The sequence below is a fragment of the Scleropages formosus genome, chromosome 2 (genome assembly GCF_900964775.1).
Source record: "Scleropages formosus chromosome 2, fSclFor1.1, whole genome shotgun sequence".
NCBI lineage: Eukaryota > Metazoa > Chordata > Actinopteri > Osteoglossiformes > Osteoglossidae > Scleropages > Scleropages formosus.
Window position 1 is genome coordinate 33,045,995 of NC_041807.1, and position 22,208 is coordinate 33,068,202.

Genomic DNA, 22,208 nt, shown 5'->3' on the forward strand with positions numbered 1-22,208 from the left:
TATTAAGCAGCTGTTTAAGCAGAAAATGTTCATATTTCAAGAAAGACCATTTCCCATCACTGTGGTACAGAAATCAGTAACTGTCATTTAAAAAAAAAAAAAAATTCTTCTATCAAACCTCTCATTACTGTTTTACAGTTCTGGGAAAAGGTATTGTTAAGAAAATAAAAATCAACAATTCAAGCTTCATATTAGTTCATCCAGGATTAGTATGTAAAGCGATATTTCTCAAAGTCCTCCCATCCTTCCTAAGTTCATTAGCTATGGTTCTGCTTAAGATTTTAAGTTTATGCAGAATTGTCACAAGACAATCAACCAAAAAGGCCACACTGCAAAATGAAATCCAGCACTGAGGCTCTTGCTGTACAGAATATTATTCTGTTGGCATGGCGATACTTCATGGTTTCTTCTTTATATTCTCCATGCAGGAAGACAGCTCGGACCTGAAGTGCCAGCTTCATTTTGCTAAGGAGGAGTCAGCACTCATGTGCAAGAAGCTGACCAAGATGGCCAAGGACAATGAAAGCATGCGCGAAGAGCTAGCCAAGTACCGCTCCTTGTATGGCGACCTGGACGCATCCCTCTCTGTAGAGGAAGTGGCTGACTCTCCCCATACCCGTGAGGCTGAGGTCAAGGTTCACCTGAAGCTGGTGGAGGAGGAGGCCAACCTGCTAAGCCGGCGTATTGTGGAACTGGAGGTGGAGAATCGGGGGCTACGGGCGGAGATGGATGAAATGAAGTGCCAGGAGCTACCTGGAGGGGCAGGGCATCTGGTGCTGGCTGGGGGTGGTGTGGTCAGTGAAAACATGGTTGAGCTCCAGAGACACCTGCAGTTTGTTGAGGAGGAAGCAGACCTGCTACGGCGTTCCTTGCTGGAAATGGAGGAGCAGAACAAGCTACTGATGAATGAGCTAAACCGCTACAAGTCAGAGCAGGATCCAGAAGTGGACTCCATGGCCCTGTCAGAAGACTCCTGCTCCGCGGTGAATGAGGCCTCCCAGGAGGAATTGCTAAAGGCCCGGCTTCAAATTGGGGAGCTTAGTGGGAAGGTCAAGAAGCTCCAGTATGAGAACCGAGTTCTGCTCTCCAACCTACAGCGCTGCGACCTCGCCTCTTACCACCACTCTCGTCTGGCCATGGAGACAGATGCTGAGGCTGGAGACTCCGCTGAATGCGTGCCCTGCCATCTTCGCCGTGAGGGGCCAGTTGGTGGTGAAAATGATGTCCCAGAGGAGCAAGAGAACAAGACAGCAGAAAGCGACAGGAGTGCAGGCAACACCCACATAGAGACTGCCTTACAGTGCCTCAGGCTGAAGGACTATGAAGCCCTCCTAGCTGTAAGGGACCAGGCCCATCTAGTCAATGCAGCCATCCAGCTCCTGACCACATCCAACTCCAACTGGCTGTCTTCTTCGCCCTACCGCAAGATATCTCCTATTTCCTCTTGCCCCAATGATGCTGCAGAACAAGGGGGTTCAGAAAAGAGCCAGTCCTTGCCCTTGGATCTGCCCCTGATGGAGGCTCTCAACAGCCGCCTGGACACCCTGCAGACCCAGCTGCTCTCCTTTGTGGAGAGAGTGGAGACCCTGGGGAGCACAGACAGGCAGCAGGTGGAGGGCGCCTTGCCCCTACCTCAGATGTCAGACATTGGGAGTTGTGTGGCCACCGAGCTCTCCCAGCTCTGCACTCCAGAAGACCAGCCCAGGGAAATCACAGATGAACATGAGGTAAAAATATTCTTCTCCCTCCTCTATTTGGTATATTTCCCCTTGCAGCTGTTTTTGTTTGTTCTTTTGCTTTATATACCATCCTAAGCTTACTAATACTGCATTTCCCCAACATAAAAGGTCAAAAATTTACAAAAATGCATGTTAATGAAGCACCTAAAAATATAAACTGAAGCCTCTAATGGAGTTTACATGTCAAAGCAGAATGTTCCGCAAACATTCTTCATTCAAACGCAATGTTCCATACAACAAATTTTTCATGGAAGCTAATTCAGGTGACAAACCCACCAACAATACAATATATAGGATATCCTGTATGACAGAGGTGCACATTTGCTGTATCAAAAAAACAGAATCTTAATTGCCTGCAACATCAACGCAAAAATATATCTATTGGATAAATTCTCTCATAGTTCATTTATCTCCTCCATGTTTTACCTAAACAGCTGATTATCAGCATAAATACCCACTTAATTACATGGTTAAGGAAACTGCATAAATAAAAGTAATCTATACAGCGTATCAGATATATATAGCATATTCAGTGTAATTATACAATTGTTATGGTTTGGCCTTAGTTGTTATGGTTAGAATAACAAAATGTTTACTCCGCTTGCTTGGTACACTGATTTTTAGAGGAACAGACCTATTGTCATCTACTGTATCAGTATACTGGCAAGTGAAGTTCATGAAAATAAAATTACAAATTGTATTTCTACAGAAAGGAAAAATACTCCATTAGAGGTGAACTTTTCCGAGCCCCGACCCGTACAGCTCTCTCCCCCTCCCGCTCTCCCTCACTGCATGGGCGCCATGACCAATGGTTTCTGCACACTTTTCCTCTTTTCCTACTTCCTCTTCTTCTTTTCCACCTTCTTCTGTGCTCCTCTATCCCTTTTCTTTCTTTGATTTTATTTTTGTTCCTCTCCCCTATGGCCCCGCCTCTGCCCCCCTTCCAGTCGTCGCTCTTGGTCCTCATTGTTGTTTTGGTTCTGTTCTCCACGCTGTCGTATGCCACTGTCGCAAAGCTGTTTTTCCTTTACATACTTTTCTTTGTCTTGTGAGTTTTCAGTGTTTTTATGAAAACCATTTTTCGTCTCATTCTGTTTTTGAACCCTTCCCTCCTTCCTCCCCACCCCCCCCACGCTCCCCTCTTCAACGAACCTGTCCCATCAATACCCCATGAACTCCCTCCCTCCCTCTCTCCCTCCTGCTTTTCCTCTGTCTTTCCTCCCTTCTCTTTATCCTTTGTTTTGTTTTCATTAACTTGCCCATGCATGCATGCAGCAGCCCGACTTTAGGGACCAATCAGAGCATCGGGTCAAAGGTCAGGAGGCATACCTGACCAAAGCAGAGGAGAGCGACAACAAGGACAGTCATGAGGACCGTGGGACAAATGAGAATGAAGGGAAGGAGACAGACACAGCAGAGGTAAGTCAAAGCACATCTACTCATCTTTTGTGGTTCTCAGCTTTACATTCTGCATAATATCCAGGGCTGTCATTTCCTATCAGTCGGGAAGGCCCTTCCTCACATCACACGGACGAAAAGTGTTGGCATCACTACGTAAAATACAGGAAGTTTCCACCTCTTGGTTTGTTTAACCTCTAAATAATGTGTCTCTATGGGAACACAAATTCTAATAGGAAGTGTGCTGAAGTAATAAGGATCAGATGCAAGAAGAACAATAGCACAATCTCCTGCCGCAGGATATTGTTCTGTTTTTAAAAACAGAAAATCAAACAAGAATTACTTCTAGTCACAAGAGCTTTTATAAGCACTTTTGATTTAATGCGTATGGAGTCCAGATCGTCTCCTGTACGGATACCATGTCTGTGGAGGACTGGTCCTTAAATGAACACATTTGCATTTTTCAGAGCTGAGCTTTTTCCTTTTTGGGTTATTCCTTTTCAGCTAGAGCATTTCAGAAAATTCATAAGTTTAATTTAGACTGCACAATTCTTTAAAGAATTAATAGAAACTTCAGCATGTCAAACCAAGTCACAAGGTTGCTAGGTTAGCAGTTAAGACCGCAACAAATGTAAGGTGGGATTTGCCTTTCAGAACCGTGGTTATCTTTGAGGTTGAATAATGAAGATTATCCTAAAATAGCTTTATCCTGGTGTCATTAATCCAATGTGTGGCAGTAATGCATGTTGCCCTTTGGACAACAGTAGTCCTCATGACTCTAATTTAGTGTGTTATCAAACATGCTGCTCAACCCAGGAAGACACACACACAAGCTGGATGTGTGCCAGGAGACGGTGTCCCATGCTGATTGAGAAGCTTTTCAACAAGCCAGCATCGACAAAAACCTTGATGAACTGACACATGAATGTTTTCAAAACATCAAGCCCATTTCTTACTTGCCAAAATATAATTACTCTGCAGGGATCATTTATCCTAACTGGGACTCTTCATGTGTAGACCATCCTTTTAGTATCTGCTCAAATTATGAAATGCTGCACAGCAAAAGTCACCTGGCAAACAGCATCTAAACTAGAAAATATACAGTCTGAAGCAGAGTCGAAATGTAAAGAGTTTCATTAGGGTGTGTCGTTATAATTACATCGGTTACATTTCACATTTTTAGAAATGTGTACATCACTGAGCACACACATGAATGTGACTTTTTCCAGTTAAGGTCTTGCAGGCACTCCCTGGTTGTGCTGCACCTGAATTTAAGCTGGGATTTAAGCTCAGCATGAGGGCAAACTCTCAGTCTGATACATCTCCAAAGCCCAGTAAAGGCGAAGAATAACAACTGGGGCAGTCCAGACGAAACGGGTTTAAAAGGGGTATTTGTTTTATGCCTGACACCCTCACGCTCCTTGTGTGCAGCAGCAGGAGCAGGTTGACAAGCTGCAAGCCCTGCTGTCTGAGGCCAGGGAGACAGCTCGGGGAGTCCAGGAGCAGCTGTCCCAGGAGAGACAGGCACGCAGGGAGGACACCCAGAACCACTCCCAAAAACTCGCACAGGTGCGCTCTTAGTATGTTTGTACAGCTGCGACCTTCGGCCCCAACAGCCTGTGATAAATTGGTCCTGCAGCACAAAAAAAGGGACTATAGACCTCATCATCACCACTAACATTATAATCATCATGCCCCTAAGAGGAACTCTCTACCCCTTTGTCTTATTGCATTATTATTGCACTGACTCGTCAAACCCCTGTATTGAAATCTAGCACTTACTTCACTCCTTCGTTCACTATCATCTTCTGCTTTCCTGACTGGATCACTCCCACGAACCTTCTCTCTCTCTTCACCCCCAGCTGCAGGAGGAGCACCAGAAGGCCTTATTGCGGCGAGACTTCCAGCTGCAGAGCCTGAGCCTGCAGACGCGATTACAACAGAAGTTTTGGAGCCAAGAGAAAAACTTGATGGTGCAGGAGTCCCAACAGCTGAAGCAGAGCCTGCTGTTGATCAGCCTCAAGCTGCGCTGGTTCCTCAAGCAGTGGCGTCTGGGCAAGAAGCTGGAGGGAGAAGGGAAGGATATCCTTGAGGTGAATACAGAGCAACATATGACCAATGGAATTCATCACCCTTGGAAATTTACCACCAAGTGTGCTGCACCACACCAAGCTTCTTGATTGGATAATCACAGTTGAAAAGACATAGAAATTCTTGTAGGTCAAAGTTAATGCCTTGTGAAAACACAAAAAGAACTTAGAGCTTGCGGCTGAAATCCGCTGTTATGTGGTAACCCATCTAAAAGGCTCGTTCGTGTTTTTGCTGGATTTTGTTTTTTTTTTTTGTTTAAAAAAACCCATGTACTGACTATTAACTGTGTCCTTCAGGTGAACAATGTAAAGGACCTGTACCTGCTGCTGGAGGAGGAGGGTTTGGCTTCCCACCAAGGAGATAACAAGACTACCACGGCTGAGGAGCAGTCTAGCCCGGGGCCAAAGGACTTGTGCCAGCTGGAGAAGTCCATTAAGCAGGTATGTAGGCATCCAGGGAACACCAGTGATTCACTTAGTGATGTCAATCAGAAGCTTTCTGGAATCACGATCCAGTGTAAATAAACTGTTTATAAAGCATGAATGAGTTTTGCAGCAGCATTAAGGAAGTTGGTGGATCATATGTTTATGAAAATTTTCAAGGTCATATGTGATGTAGATAAACTATCTATCTGTGTAGTGTAAATTTTAATGGGGACATAGCAGTGCCCAACGTCTGTGTAGTTTATCACTCCTTATAGGGGATACCTGGGCCACGAGTAATTGCTAAAGCAAATTACTTCTTGCCTTTAGATGCATTCGGCATTTTGCTTTGTGCTAGTCCAGTGACTTCTTTGCAATAGGAGGTACTATTAATGATTTTGATTGGGTCTTCACCTAACAGATGAACTTGCAAGTGTACAACTAGGTAAGCTGGTGACTCTAAATTACCCTTTGTGTGTTTATGTATGAGTGAATGAGTGTGTGTGATTGTCCTGCAGAAGACTGGCATCCAATCCAGGGTATACTCTGCCACACAACCCATGCTTCAGGACAGGCCCCAAACCACGTCAACACTGCCCTGGATACTGAATAATTTTAAAAGTCTCATGGCATAAAATATTCAGACCTGTCAATTAACCTTCTGAAAATCACTTTGTTGAGTGATAAATAATAAAGCTATGGTTTTTTACAGTCTAGTGGTCTGAGCACCACCCTTGCGGATCTGAAGGGTGCTTTGCAGGACCTGAGCACAGAACTGCGTGAAGAGCGCCAGGGGTCTCAGGAGCTCACCCAGCAATTTGCCAGGGCAAAGGCCTCCTGGGAGGTGGAGAGGACGGAGCTCAAGAGTCTCATCACACAGGTTAGCTGTCCCATTCTTTGTACGTATGCCATGAGGCGCTTGCCTGAAATTTGTGCGAAATGCAAAATGTGCCTTTGTGAAGAAAACAAATTCCTGTGCATCATTATTATTATAACACATCTACCCAAAGATCCCACTGTCCAGTTTTCAGAAAGAAGCAATCTACGTACATGTTCATGTATTTCAGTTCATTGGATTTTGTCTGATCAAGTAAGGTCACTGGGGTTTTCTTGAAAAGAAACAGAGTCAGGCATTCCAAAACCAGATACTTGTTAGGTGGGAGATTCCTTGCAGGGCTACAGGTCACTTGGAAATATTCACAGCCTTCAATACTGAAGTCACAGTGTTTCCACTAAGAAACATATGGCAGTAGGGCTTAATCATCTTTAACTTGAATGACAATCCCTGAGTAATTCCACACTAATTCATGACACACTGTGGAAGTTTTAAATATTCAAACTAAGTATCAGTTTCAGTATCATCTATATATCATAATACGTTTTGTGTCATTAAGCTTTCTATAGATTTTCCTCCAATGTATCATTTTCTAAAATGGCCTGACATTGAACGATTGGCATAATATCTCCCACACTAAGGCACTTATTTAACTGCAACAGTAATGACTTTAATTAGGGCTTAGGTGACAGGCTGAACAGCCAGACCCTGCTTAAAGGAGAGTAGCCAAGCCCTGCCTGAGCAAGTGAAGGGTTGTGTTTTATGGAAGCTGGCAGACAGCTCTAGGAGCGAGCTGAGCTAAACCACCGGGGAACGCTGCACCACCCGGAGCCTGCTGCAATCGGCAGCCAGATTTATGGCACTACACTTGACTGCATTTCGGGCTCTTTACTTTTTTTTTTTCTTCTTCCATCTTGGCTCCCACCTCAGTCTTTGTTTTTGTCTCTGAGGCTGGCTACTAATGTGTGCCAAGTAAATGGAAAGGGGGATGGAAGAAAGGATATGAAGAGGCGGCTGCAGTCAGATGCTCTCTTGCCATTGTTTTGATACAGTGAAACAAGCTAAGGGCAGGTCACAAATGCTACAGCAGTTCTGAGAAAACCTATGAGATCTGTTGTGTGCTTCCCCCCGCGACAGGGCTACAAATGCTGAATAAGGTATTATTCATGAATCTGAAAATAATCCACATATGAATGCTTCATCACTCATATGGACTGCTAAAAATGAAAAACTTAATTGACCAGTTCAACACTGCATTTTTCCATTAAAGAACACAGGACCAATGCCACTCACTGTGTTCACACATGACTGATGGTCTTCTAAGAAGCAGTGCATTTAATGAGACAGTTGACTCATGACTATCACCATATTTGAACCCTTGCTTTGCATATATTAATGATGATCTCATACTACAGTGGAGATGGGAAATGTACTCTATTATTTGTGTTTATTAAAGGTGGATGGAAATTTTACAAGTTGTATTTAATATCCTATGGTCCAAAAACGAAAGATCATTACTCAACTGGTTGTTGATTTCCATTTGGTGCCTCTCTCAATGAGTTTCTGAGAAAAGCTCAGATCAGAATGTATATTCTGTAATGAGGATACTTTTGTTCATCTGCTGGGAAGTTTTGTAATGTACCACTTTTAGTATATCAAGATGAAAAACATGAATATCCTGAAAAACATCACAAAAACTAAATAGCAAATAACATCCTATACCAAAACAAAGTTTTTTTGCAGAATTTTCACTTAATATTCATCAGAAAATATGAATTCTTTTAATAGCATCACATTTCATTATTTCTTCTTGTCTAGAAATAATCGGTTCTACAATGTTATATTCCCGCTGGTCTCCACACCCTTAAATATGTGTAACATCTGATCGTTGATTTCAAGACAGATACTGGTGATTTCACATACATTTTCATAATGGCTCCTTCTCTAGTTGGAATGCAAGGGAGGAAAAGCAAGCTTAGCATCAGAAAAGGAGGTGCCGGACTTGAAAGCCGCACTGAAGAGGGAGAGAGAGGAGCATCAGCACCTCCTGGCCGACTCCTATGCTGCCGTCATGGACCTCACAAAGCAGCTGCAGATCAGCGAGCGCAACTGGAGCCGTGAGAAACTGGAGCTGCTAGAGCGGTTCAACCAGGAGCACACTCAGTGGGAACAACGTCTGCGTGATGCCCAGAGCAAGAGCAACCAGGTCAGCTGTCATCTCAGACCCCCTTTCTCACTCCATGCAAGTCCTGTATTGCTGTTAAATGCTGTTGACTCTTTGACAACTGCATTGATAGATTGCCCCCACAGTGATGGGCTTCCACTTGTGGCCATGATGTTTAAGTTGAAAGGTTTGTGTCCATTGTTACTATGGGCCGGCCATTTTGAGTCAGGTCTTTTTTCTGCTTCCTCATTTTCTACTTCTTCCTTCTTTTCCATTCCTTTGCTGACTCTTCCTTATTTCGGGTTGAGATTCTTATTTTAGACTAAAAAGGCAGCTATTACTGGCAAGATATTGTGGTCTGGCACAGCGTATTATTATAAGCTGTAAATAGTGATTTGCTTTCACCAGCAGTTGCCGTTATAAAGCAACAGGCATTGGTGACTCCTACTATAGGAATTTTAGAGAAGCCACTATGGTAATGACGAGTATTTTCAAGCTTAATCTCAATGGAAGTTGTTGCACAACAGTCTTAAGGCCAGCAGACAGGATATATATTTGGATGACGTGTAACTAACAAACCACTAAACCATTCTGCTTTAAGGAAGACTGAACATGAGTCAGTTGAAAAGTACTGAGTCTTCTTTGTCAGGGGGGATGAAGGTTGTTATGTTCTGTGTCTAAGAGTAATTCAAGTTGTTCCTCTTGGTCAGTTTTACATTTTCTCCCCTAAATTAACAAATACCAGAACTGTTTTTAATTTTTTGAAAAATCACATGTAATTTAAAAGGTCAGCCAAAGGACTGTCTTAAAATATTCTTTTTCATGCGTACCTGCACACGTACAGCCATAAGCAATTTACATCAGCTCTGAAACCTCTGAGTGGATGTCTATTCATATGTGGGAGTTAAAAGAGGTCAGTGAGGTCTTAGTCTGATTTCAGACCGTAGACTCCTCTCTTCCTGTTCTTTTCTTTTTAATCAAGTGCAATCAGCTCTCAGTACTCGCAAATAGCCTTGTCTGACTTGGCTGGCCTTACTGCTTCTCTGGCTTCTGTTGAACCTTTTCCAAACAGAGGCCCATTCCTGAAAAACAGGAAAGCTGGGTTCTTGTGGCACTTCCCACATCCCCCCCCACCACTTTTTCCTACACTTTTCAGAAACCACTGTAGAACACCATGACAAAAACCAAGGGAGACAACACGAAGCGAAGAGCATTTTGCAGACTTGAGTAAATGTGACATTACTCTGTCTGAATGCCACCATTGTGTTGAGTCAAGCTCTAGCTGAGTGTGCACTTGAACCAAGCCACGAAAATACATATATATTTTTGCTTCATTGTGGTTTTAACTTACATGGAGGCAAGAAGATGGAATGATGTCTATTATAATGTGTTATAATAGAAAGAAAATTATCTCTATATTGTTAAATTTTAAATATATTAAGCTTTATATCATGGAAATATTATGCCTCATTCCAAATTTATAGTAAAGTCTTACCATTTAATCTATTTTTGCAGTTACCGCAAGACAGAATATCAGAAACAGAAAATTTGTCAGACTCTGATGCAAACAGAACAAGCATACAGAGGGACAGTCTTCTAGGTACCTTCCCATTTGTCCCAAGAAGGGAAGTAGATGGGACCAATGGCAAGGGCAGAAAGGGACAACCAGGTGGCTTCCCCAATTTCCTCATGCAAACTGACATGAGTGACCTCAACAAGAAGAACTGGAAGTACTTAACTAATGAGACAGCACTTCTGGAAAAAGGTGATCCTTTCAAGACCTGGGATTGCCCAACCATGGCCAGCAGTTTCCCTGGCTTGGACTTAAACCATGAGTGTATCCAGAGGAGCTACACAGCCCCCGACAAGACTGGGATCCGTATTTATTACAGCCCACCTGTGGTGCGCCGCATGGAGAGGCAGATGGCCAAGGAATCCCAACAGGCTGAACCAACGATCTCATTCAACGGCAATGGGCCTCAAGAATCTGAGGATATAGAGGAACCCTCTTCTAGCACCTATGATAGGTGGCTGTGCAAGATCTCCAAACAGCAGAGGGAGCTGCTGGAGAATGGATCTGCTGCTGTCCCCTCAGCAGGTATTCCGTCACCTTTCCATGATCTCGAGATCTCAGGCAACCTGAGTGATGACATGAAGGAGATGACCAACTGCGTGCGCCAGGCCATTCGGTCAAGCTCCCTAGAGAGGAAGTTCAAGGACACAGCTAGCCAGACAGTGGGCATGGCCAGTGCAGGGACCCAAACAGCACAGTTTGTCAGCATAGGACTCCAAACCGAGGGTCCTCGGGGGAGCAGTCTTCAGTCCAAGAGCTGGTCACCCCGCGTGTCTTCACTGGCATCATCTCGTTCCCGACAGATCTCCACCTCCCTGGAGAAAGTGCATAGTCGTATTGAGAGGCCTTGCTGCTCACCAAAGTATGGCTCTCCAAAACTCCAGCGCAGGGTGTCTGCCTCTTCGTCTAAACTGGATAGCTCCAAGGAACGAAGCCTTTGGAACCTCCACCATCGTGGACAAAATGGCTCTGCTTGGGCTCGCTCCACCACCACCCGTGACAGCCCAGTGCTTAGTGGCCTTAATGATGGCCTCTCAAGCCTCTTCAGTGTAGTGGAGCACTCAAACAGTGTGGAGTCTCTGTGGAAAGTCGATGTTGGCAACACTCCTGGCATCAAGGCTGCTGGTAAACCCAGTGGCGAGGCAGGAATCCATAGATATGGCATTGTCCAAGAGTTCTTTCGTAATGTGTGTGGCCGGGCACAAACCCCCATGCCTCCCAGCGTAGATCGGCAACATAAGGACAGCAGCACAACTGATGAAGCAAAACCCGAGTGTCCTGCCACTGCTGCTTTGGCTGGAAATGACAGTGTGACCAAGATTGTCAACAAGAGATTCATGAAGCAAAGCCAGAGAGACGAACAGGGCCAAAGCAGCAAGGAGCTCAGCGCAAAAGAAATGAGCATGAGTTCCAGTGCACTGGAGGTGAGTCACCATATGTCATCCTTTGTACCCTCCCTAAAACCTCAGTTTGCTAAAATTTTGTCATATGTAAGTTTACTTCAAACTAAAAATCTTAAACTTTTGTAAAACATGTTCAAGGATGTTTAAAATGTTGTGTTTGTCCCCAGCAGGACGGAGCCTGTGACTGCACCTCCCAGTCTCTAACCTCCTGCTTTGCACGACCCTCTCGCTCTGCAATACGCCACTCACACATCCACTGCAAGCTGAGGTCAATGGATTCCACAGATGAGAAAGGAGACCCCACGCAGGAGTGAAAAGTGGAAATGCAGCCAATCACACTGCCATATACACAAATGGAACTGCAAAGCTCTGTTGGATTACCGAGTTAGTCTTCAGAACCCCTTTTGAGGGTAACGTGGTGTGGAACAGAGTCAAAGAGCAGATTTTAATGCCAAGGAAGAGGAGCACATCCTCTCAAACTTCACCAGGACCACCATGGACTACCAGCAGAGAGTAACAAAACCTGATCAAAAATTACAGGGAACAGGAGTTACAGTATTTAGTCCATTGTAACATTAAACTCATTTGCACGGGACGGGGGGGTGATCAGTGGCCATCCTGTTCTATAGCACTCCATTACCCCAAACCAGTCCATCAGAAACAGAAATATGTGTCAACGCAACAGAAGGTGGCTCTTCCTCTTTTTAGATGTTAGCAAATTCTGGATAAATCTACCATTGCGTGATTATCTCTGTTTGCAAGTAAGAAGGAACTTCTCGAGAGCCCCTCACATGTGCCTGTTAGGGAGGGCTTATTCCAGTCCTATTCAGCCCCATTCAACTCTAAGGTGATAGACAGGAGTGAAAAATTCCAAGGACCACACATCCACCACCTGGCTCAGACTGCCCCTGGCCTCTCTAACACCCACTGCCATATAAACCATTTGTTAAGATAGAATTCTTACAAAAAAACATACTTCTATGAAGTATTTAGCATACTGTCCATGACCAGATATTAGCAGAATGGCTGGACTCAGATACGAGGTTACACTGTAGACATTGTACTTGAAAGAGGGGTCTTGAGTTTTCGCATGCAAAAAGAAATATGTGTTGCTGTAGTGGTTAGGACACTGTACACAGGATTTCAGTTACTTTCCTAGAAATGTAGGTGTCAGGCTATGCACAGCTGCAGTAGTAAAATCCAGGTGTAAACATTACTCCTGGCAAGGATATATGAATCACTTTCAATGAAAGAGCCAACCAAATAACACAATAACACAATAACACAAGTTTCATGACCACTGTTTCGTTACTTTTGGACTGATCCAAATCACTAGCCACATTTTAGATACCACAGCATTTAAAATTTTAACACTATCCCACGTTTTCGTAATACATCATATGTATTCCATATCTTAATAATAGGCTAGGAAGCAAAATCATATGGACATATAACATCCTGAGCAAAGACGGAAACTGAAAGGGTGTCCAGTTACTTTGTAGATCAGTCTAAAATAAAGGCTCAATGAAAAGGGTAACACTATTAAGCATTATGATTTTATAATATTCTTTATCATAACATACTCTGTCTGCAATTTCTTTTTCATTTTGAGAGTACTTAAAATTTAAATGCAAATATTTATGTTCTTTTGATAACAAGGGATTTATTTTTTATTTAAATTATTTTTCAAAGACATTTGTATCTGTATCTTCAGTCTCAATGGTGCTGGACAAAACATTACAGGTTTTCATTACAAATTAAGTGCATTTATAAAATGTAATTACTTTTTTAAAGTCTTTAAGCTGTCAATGTTTGGCATGCAGCTCTACATAAATGCTATGGATTTCAACATGTCGTGGCCGATGCCTTAAACAAAATAATTTTGTCTCTGCCACAGCATCAGGTTTCACTGCTGCCTGTGAATTTCCCTCTTCTGCAGCATTGTACTCTTCAAATCACATATTGTTCACTGAATGTCCTTTTACAGTTTTTCCAACATCTGAAATGCATATGTTGTTTTGGGTTTAATAGGAGAAAATGACTCATATCTTTAAGTAGGGCATTAGATAGACTGATTCCCTTTTGGTAAGGCTGTGGTCAGATTTAAAGATTACACTGAGAGCAGACATATATTTAAACATAGTCTAATTGTACTTCTTTCCTGCCTTTAAAGCTGCTGTCTCCCTAATGGCTACCTCTTTACTCCTATACCTTGCTAAATACAGGCAACCACGGGGATTGCCACATCTGTCTCCATTAGTTAGAGAAAACAAAAGGTAAAACCTGGGGGTGATGCCAGTGCCTTTTATAGAGACTTGTTTTGGTAGTAAAGTTGTTTTTAATTACTGTCCGAACCAGAAGCCCGAACCTGACCACAGATAAAACAATCTGAGCCGAGACAGAATTGAGCCTAACTACAGATGGACCTGAATCTGACCAGATTAAAGACGACAGACACTCTAGTGTATTACAGTTGATTCGTAGACTTCCTCCTCCTCTCTGAATTCAGGGGCACCATGAAAGCAACAAAGTAAAAGCAACACAAAATGCTAATTTCAAATCCAAATACTTTCCAAAACTAATACCTTCTGAATGAATATTCCCTTCATACAATATTTTCTTTGATTTGGGGAAATGAATAATGAATAAAGTCTTACTGTAAATACTTTAGTTTTAATATTAGTATTATTATACAACAGCTTTAATGAGCTGTCAGTACATTTGAGGATTATATATGTCTTTTTTCATAGCTAGACATTGATTTGTACAAAGGCCATTCCATCAGAGGAGTTGCCTTTTAGCCAGATTTAGGATTTCTCTGCTTTGTTAAGGTAACAGCTCCAACACCACTCTACAGCATTCCCCACTTAGCTCACATTCAGGAAACCAATGCTCCGTACAACCTGGCCAAAACAAAGCTTACTGGAATTGGGCAGCATAAAATGTTTACACAGAAAGAAACAATGTGACCATGGCAAGGTATTAGCCAGTCTCCACAAGACCTTACAAATTCCACATTGCTCCCATGTTGATTTAAGTGCTCTCTGTGGCCCTAAATAGTTTAGATGTCCACAAAAACATCAGTGTGTAGCAATATGGAAATGCATTATTCTTAGATAAAACTTTGTACTATTTGCTAAATTACCGCACAACTGCCTGTACATTTGTTTCCCATTTTTAATACACTGATGCTACAAAAGAAAAATGTACCCTTCATTACATTGTAATTTGAAACGTAAAAAACACATTATTTATACTCTTTCTATCCTTGCATAGTAAAAAGATGAATGTCTAATGAGTTTGAGCCTTGTTCACTGTTGAGGAAGTAAATGACTCTTTCCCTTTATCGTTAGATGCAACCATTTCTGTAAATATCGATTTGAAAAAGAACAAGAAAAAATGTACTAGAATTTCTTTTTGGATTATGTGTTAGGGAAAAGGTCTTTCTGAACGTGAAAGTTCAAATATCATTGCTTATTGTTTGTCATGGTTCACAAATAAATGTTTGTTGAAAACAGGTGGTGTGGTTTTTTTCTGTGTAAAATGGAATCTGAAAAATTTAAGATTTAATACAGCTAATTCAATGGCATGGTGGCCCAGTGGGTAACACTGCCTGGGCTGGGCCACCATGGGCTCTGGGCTCTTTGGGTTTAGGTTCGAACTGAGTTCAGTCTGTGTGGGCAGACTTGCAGTTCAGATGAACTGGCCACTCCAAATTCCCCCTGAAGTGTGAATGGGTGAGTGAGCTGGCGCATGTGTATATGACTACCCTGTGATGGACTGGTGTCCTGTCCGGGTTGGACCACTGAAGCTTGTGCTGTTGGAATCCAGGATTGGCTCCAGACCACTGTGATCTTGATCAAGTTATGCAGAACACCTTTGGGCATCTGTATTCTGAATCAGTTAGAAAATACATAACCATATTTTCCCTTTTAGCTTGAGAAAACAGGTGAAAACAGTATTTTTTTTTCTTCAGATCAACAGCCTAAGTGAAACGTCATTGTACATTCAGCTGTAATTCTTTAAAAATGTTGAAAGGACTTTTTTTAAAGACATAACAATTTAACTTTGCTGACATCATTGTGGGGGGGTGCAGTGGCGCAGTGAGTTGGACCGGATCGTGCTCTCTGGTGGGTCTGGGGTTTGAGTCCTGCTTGGGGTGCCTTGCAATGGACTGGCATCCTGTCCTGGGTGTGTCCCCTCCCCCTCCGGCCTTACGCCCTGTGTTGCTGGGTTAGGCTCCGGCTCCCCGCGACCCCGTATAGGACAAGCGGTTCAGACTCTGTGTGTGTGTGTGTGTGTGTGTGTGTGTGTGTGTGTGTGTGTGTGTGTGTGTGTGTGTGAGAGAGACATCACTGTGCTATTTCATGTACAGGAAAGAACTTCAATGCATTTAAAATGTTGCAATGTACAGTACTTATGCACTGACCGTGGGATTTTTTAAATAGAGAATTGATGCTTCCCCTTCTCCTTCTCCTTCCTTTAGCCTCCTTCCTCTCTCATTGACTTAGCTGTCACTTTTTATGAACTCTATCCCCAGTTGCAAGGTGACATGATGAAACACTGGGCAATGTATTGGGATAGGGGACATGGAAAAGTTATCAGTGATTTGTATCTTTTCATCTTATTCAAAATCTCCTATGTCTTTTTGTTCTATGATGGATCTCTTTGTGTATTACGATTTCTGTTCGGGGGAAACCGGGAAGTTTAGCCTGTTTTCAAAACCAGGTCACACTGCCTGGTTATGTCAACGGAATGTAACTGAAGTTTACTGGGCTGGGATGGGGGAAGGGGATTCACATTTCTCAAACATCTGGGACTCTCACTTGACTTTTTTTTTTTTTTTTTTTTAAACAACACAACTGCATTTTGGTTGAGTATCAGCCAGACAGGAAATTACATCATCACTGCAACTTTCAAAAAGTTTGGCAAAGTTAAAAAATGCTGTGCTCGGGGAAAAAAAGAGACTAAACGTTATTCTCAACGGAACAGACCAACATGTCTGAGCTGGTTAGTGCATTACTGTGCACCAAAATACTGCTACTACTGGACTGAGAGAATTTTACAAAACAGCTCACGACATGAAGCATAGTATGTACTTGGTTTTACTTACTAAATAAAAAGTACAGATAATCTAAAATGACCTCATACATTTTATAGCACAGTAATGAATGGTATAAAAATCTGTTTTAATATACAGATTTAGTATTTTAACAGTAGTTTTGGGTTCCATTGAAATACATAATGGCCTTTATTATTATCCTTAAGAAGGCGACGTGTTGATCACAATAATTACCATGAATATACACTATGTACCTATTATTATACTGATACAGTATATATAAATTGTATAAAAGACAGTTGGTCATATGCTGGTTAAAGAAATGAACATACAGAATGAATGTTACCAGTTGAGGTCCTGCTCTGCTTCAGCAAAACACACCAAAGCACACAGCATACCATTCATTGCAAAGTCTGTTCATCATTTTGAAGCTGTATGCCAGCAAATTAAAGAACATCCATTCAGCACCTGAAGCTCACAGACTCCAGGTAAAGCTAATCTTATATGTAAGGCTGCTGTGGATGCACAGATCCCCCAGAGGGGCATTCCTGGAAGATGCAACAGCTTCTGCTCTGAACACAAGGGAAACTGCTTTCTCCTGCTTTGTGATGGTAAGATAATGTGATTCCTTTCACGAACCAGTGCCTTGGAAGCACACAGCTTTGCACTTCACATACCACCTCAACACATCACAAGCAAAACAATATACATTAACAACTCTGGGATTCACTAACAAAATATGTTCTTTTCATTTCTATTCACTGCTCATAAAACCTGTTTCTATGGTCTGCACTTCATGAAACTGCAATTTTGATTCCATATTTTCAGGTGATAAAGTGTCTTGGGCAAAAGTTTGTTTCATGCTTTTAATCATCAAGCCACTGCATCCAGGAACAACAGCAAAGTAGGTTACATCCTGCAGTCTGCTAGCACTATTATCAAATTAGATACTGCAGTAAATAACTAATATATATGTATATCCCCATCAAAAGAACACACATAAGCTTGAAATATGTGTGACTGTTTTACGTTATAAACGACAAAAAAAAAAAAAAAACAACTTTACCATGTAGTATAGTAAATGAGTTTAGTAAATACACAACCATAATTGACAGTGTTTTAACCATCACCACCTGTGTTGCATTGTTATTGCTTCATTTTTTGGAACATAGCAGCAACAAAACAAGATATTTGTACAGTTAATGTAAGAACTCGTCTTGTCCACTTTTGTGAATTCTAGCTGACCTACATAAAACACTTTACACTCAGTCCGTGAATGTTTAACTCAAGCATCATGTCTCACGTGCTGGAAGTGTGTTCAGCCTAGCAAAGGCTGATGAAAGGAGACAGCACTGTCTAAGTGAGCTGGGAGGACATCCTCCCAAATTCGGTGTATTTCAGCCATCTAGGGGGAAAAAAAAACAGAGAGGCCAGTTTTTCCTCGCTTTAACACACACTTTCTGCAACACAGAGAAATCAGTTACACAGATGCTGAGGGTGGTGTTACAATGCCGTGAGGCAAAGTTCCATCAAGTTCACAAGCTTCGCACCAAAATACACAGAGTATTATCAAATGTATATACAAAAGTGCTACACGCTACAGTGTGTCCTGCTATAACTTGAGAGAAACTAAACAGCCCTTTAAAGAAAAGTTTTTTTCCCCCCTTACTGGTGCAGATTTTCGGGAGCCATGTTCAGACACTTGTTTTTGCCACAGTTGAGCCAACTCAACCCAATTACCAAGAGACTGAATCAGCCAGACATCTGAAGGGCAGGAGCCGGATTTCACACAAACACAGGATGTTGGCAATGGGACTCTGAATGAAAGTGAAACTGAGCTCATTGCTATAATCAAGCTCCACTCTATAATCCAGGGGAGACTGCTTGATATCATCTTTTCAACTCCAGCAATCAAAACAAGAAAGGTTAGGTCTTTCCCATGGATATCAAATCACACAACAGGGCTGTGTCAACATGAGCTCTTAACATTTACAAAAGAATTTTTTAAAAATCTAAAATTAAATCGTGGTATTAATATTTCCCCAGAGTTCATTTCTCTGCATGCATTATCGACAGGTTTGGCAATGGGAAACCATTTAAAATCTAATTGTTAAGTAAAAAAATATCTTGGTGGTCTGCAGGCTGACATGGAGAGAGGGAGACTGCTTCAAACCTGCTTCAAAAAATCAGAATACAAAACATAGGTTCACCACTGTAAGAATAAGTCTGCCCTACTATTACTTCCATGAAATTATGAAATTGCTTCCCTATTGCTGAACATATGCTTGAAACATTTAACTACCATTAGCTACTGTGAAGTAGACTTGTTCTAACTTAACATATAATACAATTTTATTTTTTACACACACTTACACACACACACACAGTCTGAAACCGCTTGTACCAATCGGGGTTGCGGCGAGCTGGAGCCTAACCCGGCAACACAGGGCACAAGGCTGGAGGGGACACAACCAGGACGGGACGCCAGTCCGTCACAAGGCACCCCAAGCAGGACTCGAACCCCAAACCCGCCAGAGAGCAGGCACAGGCCAAACCCGCTGCACCACCACACCCCCCGTATTTTATTTTTTTTAAAAAATGAGAAAAAAAATAAAAATAAAAGCACCTGTCAGAGCACTGAAGCTTGTAAACAAATAGGAAACAACTGTCCCAGCATTTTTGCACCCCAAAGCACAATTTTTCTAAATACATTATTCAATAATAGCTTTATGTAAACCATATTAAGGAGCCGAGAGTTCTGGGAAAATGTTAAGCTAACCATGTGGAAGACGTTAACAAGGCCAAGATTTAACTAAACAAACACTGAAAGGAGCCTGCTAGCTACACGTATACTTTTAATATAAAAGCCACTGACTTTCAGTGTTTATTCTAAGCACATTAAACCATTTTCAGAACAAATGTTTGGTGAGTACACAAAGTCAGCAAAAAAACTGAGAAAATTAGGTGTGTTTACTTTGCTACAGAGGACAATAAACTGAGGTTTCTTTATCCATGTCATACTTGAAATACATCAAAACTGCAATGCAAATTGGAACCGAAACTGTAAAAGAGAAATGTCCTTCCCTTAGCAGAACTGCACAGTTGGACGAATTTCTTCATGTAGAGAAAGAGAATTTTAACCTGGTTCTGTTGGCATGCTGGAACGGGACTTATGCATGTACCCACGAAAGTATCTTATGACTTTGATCTTGTACAGACACCACTTTACCTGAACTGCATGTTTCGGACAGCGGGAGGAAACTGGACCATCTGGAGACAATCCACAAAGAGACGGGGAGAACACGCAAACGCTACAAAGACTGAACTGGGGTCAAACCCACATTATCTTGCACCACCCAGGAGCCGCCACGACATTCAAAAAATGATTAATGAAAATGAGATCTGAACATTCAGTTTTACCAAACTGTTTGCTATTCCAAGACAGATACACTAGCAAAAGAAGGTCAGTTACGCATTCATTGTGAAAATCAGCAGAGAACTGAACCCCTTCAAACATTTTTTGACAAGTGACATCACTGTCCCTTCTCCTGCAATTCTGCACCTACCACATCAGTATTGCTTTAAACAAAAATGTAGCACCGCTTAACTTGTAAAGAAATTATTTCAGTGAAACAAACGGGTAGCTATCTAAGTTCACATTAATAATGACTATTTTATTTACACTTTTAGCCACACAAGGCCAGAAGTGAAATGGGGTTGAACGACCTTAACTGATACACAGGATTATGGAATGCTTTTGGTTTCCTATTTCATATACATGTCAATTAAAATGAATAGACACATTTTACACACACACACACATTTTCAGAACCGCTTGTCCCATACGATACGGGGTCACGGGGAACCACATTTTACATTGTTTTAAATTTCAATAGTCTTACATGTCATTTTACTGTACTTTCTTTGAAGGTTGCACGTAAGGTTATGCAGCTATCACAAGTATCACAGCACCATACAACTCAGAGTAAACAAAAGTGCCTTTCAAAATAAATGAGAAGCATTAGATACAGACACACAACTGTCAAAGCAAAGTTTAACTGTCTGGTTAACAGCATTTTAAGCAGAACTGAGTCTGACAGGAAATAGCAAGATGATCACGACAAGTTGGGTGACGTCACCTCTGCGATTTAAAAAGTGTTTATAGAACTGCAGTTAGACCAGCTATTCATAAGGCTTTTCAGAAGTCTAAAAATGTCATGTCATATCATATGTGCCTTTGAAAATCTTGCAGATGTTTATAAACTTTATAAATATATATATAAATAAATATAAACTTTATAACTAAACTATAAAGCCAGTCCTACATTAGCTTAATATAAATATCGATTTTTCTACCGAATTATATCAATTTAAAAAGCAACCAATCTTGTAGTGTCAACGTAACAGCATAATAATAATGTTTTAAAATTACAGAAACATTTAATTTGTCGCCCACACATCTCAAATTCAGTTTCAGTACAGAGTAGCTGGGAGCACGTCTAGTAGTGCCAAGTGAGGTTAACATGTCTGTACATGATGATTCAGTCAGCTTCACTGCGCAGTAAATGCAGTGACCATAATAGGTTGGGGAGAAAAAAATCGCTAGTCTTTCCATCAACATCATAATGCAAGCGAGGAAGCATAAATATTCACATTCACTGCCCGTAGCGTAAGATCCAGTCACAGAACACCAAACTCAACTGCCGGCGTCACCACCTCACAACACAGAACACGGACCAAACAGCATTCAACGCGTGTTCACACTGCTTGTGACACAAAGAAAGAAAGGCCAAGGCCTTATTAGCACAGCGCAGTGTGATTTTTTTTTTTTTTTTTTTTTTTTTTTTTTTCGAAGGTCTACTAGTACTCTCCTAGATTTTAACCCTACCTTCGTCGATTTTTCCATTCGTTCGTTGGACGCTAAACGATAACCGACGAGTGGCGAACAACTTTGCGCCTTCCAAACCATAGCCAATCAGCAAACGCGAGTATCAATAGTTTTCTCGCGCCAAAAAACAAGACCCAATAACATTCAGCGGGGAAAAGGGCACCACTCTTTGTCGTCTTGAGAAATAGAACCAATGAGAGACTTTACTGCCGGAAAAACAGCCAATAGTTTTGTCGCAGGTTATGTGATTTATGCAACAGAATATATAATTCTTAGCATTACAGTGTGTGCAGACATGTCAAGAATCGTATGATGAAGCAATGTTTAAAGTTCAACCGACGAGGGTAATTTATCGAGTTATACGGTTATTCTAATTTTTTGCCTGCCTACAACCGTTATCAGAGTGGCTCGTTAAGGGAGCTGAGATTTGATTGGTTTGTCGGTCCCAGTGGCGGGAAAAGTAGAACATCGCTACGTGTTTCCGCCGTGGCGACGCAAAGCGCGGGCGATGACTGCAGAGGCGAACCGTAGGGCTAACAAGTATTTCCCATACACCATGGTAGTCAAGTTATCAACTTAAGTGCGAACGTTAATTCCACTCACGTGAAAGAAGGGTTACTCCTGCAAATAGCC

General features: G+C 41.9%; 1 protein-coding gene and 1 long non-coding RNA gene across 5 annotated transcripts in view; one reads left to right on the top strand and one right to left on the bottom strand.

Annotated features, from left to right (window-relative positions):
* The window catches only part of mtcl2 (microtubule crosslinking factor 2), a 37,904-nt gene extending 22,761 nt beyond the window's left edge, over positions 1-15,143 (top strand). Inside the window, exons 5-13 of one of the 4 annotated variants that reach the window (XM_018737741.2) lie at positions 429-1,727; positions 3,015-3,158; positions 4,569-4,706; positions 5,000-5,230; positions 5,525-5,668; positions 6,363-6,530; positions 8,434-8,691; positions 10,165-11,646; positions 11,793-15,143. In XM_018737741.2, coding sequence (XP_018593257.2) covers positions 429-1,727; positions 3,015-3,158; positions 4,569-4,706; positions 5,000-5,230; positions 5,525-5,668; positions 6,363-6,530; positions 8,434-8,691; positions 10,165-11,646; positions 11,793-11,939 — 4,011 coding nt within the window. In that variant the 3' untranslated portion in view covers positions 11,940-15,143. The remainder of the gene's footprint in view (positions 1-428; positions 1,728-3,014; positions 3,159-4,568; positions 4,707-4,999; positions 5,231-5,524; positions 5,669-6,362; positions 6,531-8,433; positions 8,692-10,164; positions 11,647-11,792) is intronic. The other 3 variants (XM_018737742.2, XM_018737745.2, XM_018737744.2) reach the window with 3 other exon arrangements.
* LOC108925632 (uncharacterized) lies at positions 4,325-21,643 on the bottom strand. The gene is made up of 3 exons (XR_001965419.2): positions 21,576-21,643; positions 4,920-5,200; positions 4,325-4,770 (listed from the first exon to the last, which is right to left on the bottom strand). It is a non-coding gene; the product is annotated as an uncharacterized LOC108925632 (long non-coding RNA).
* Between the last annotated feature and the right edge of the window lie 565 nt (positions 21,644-22,208).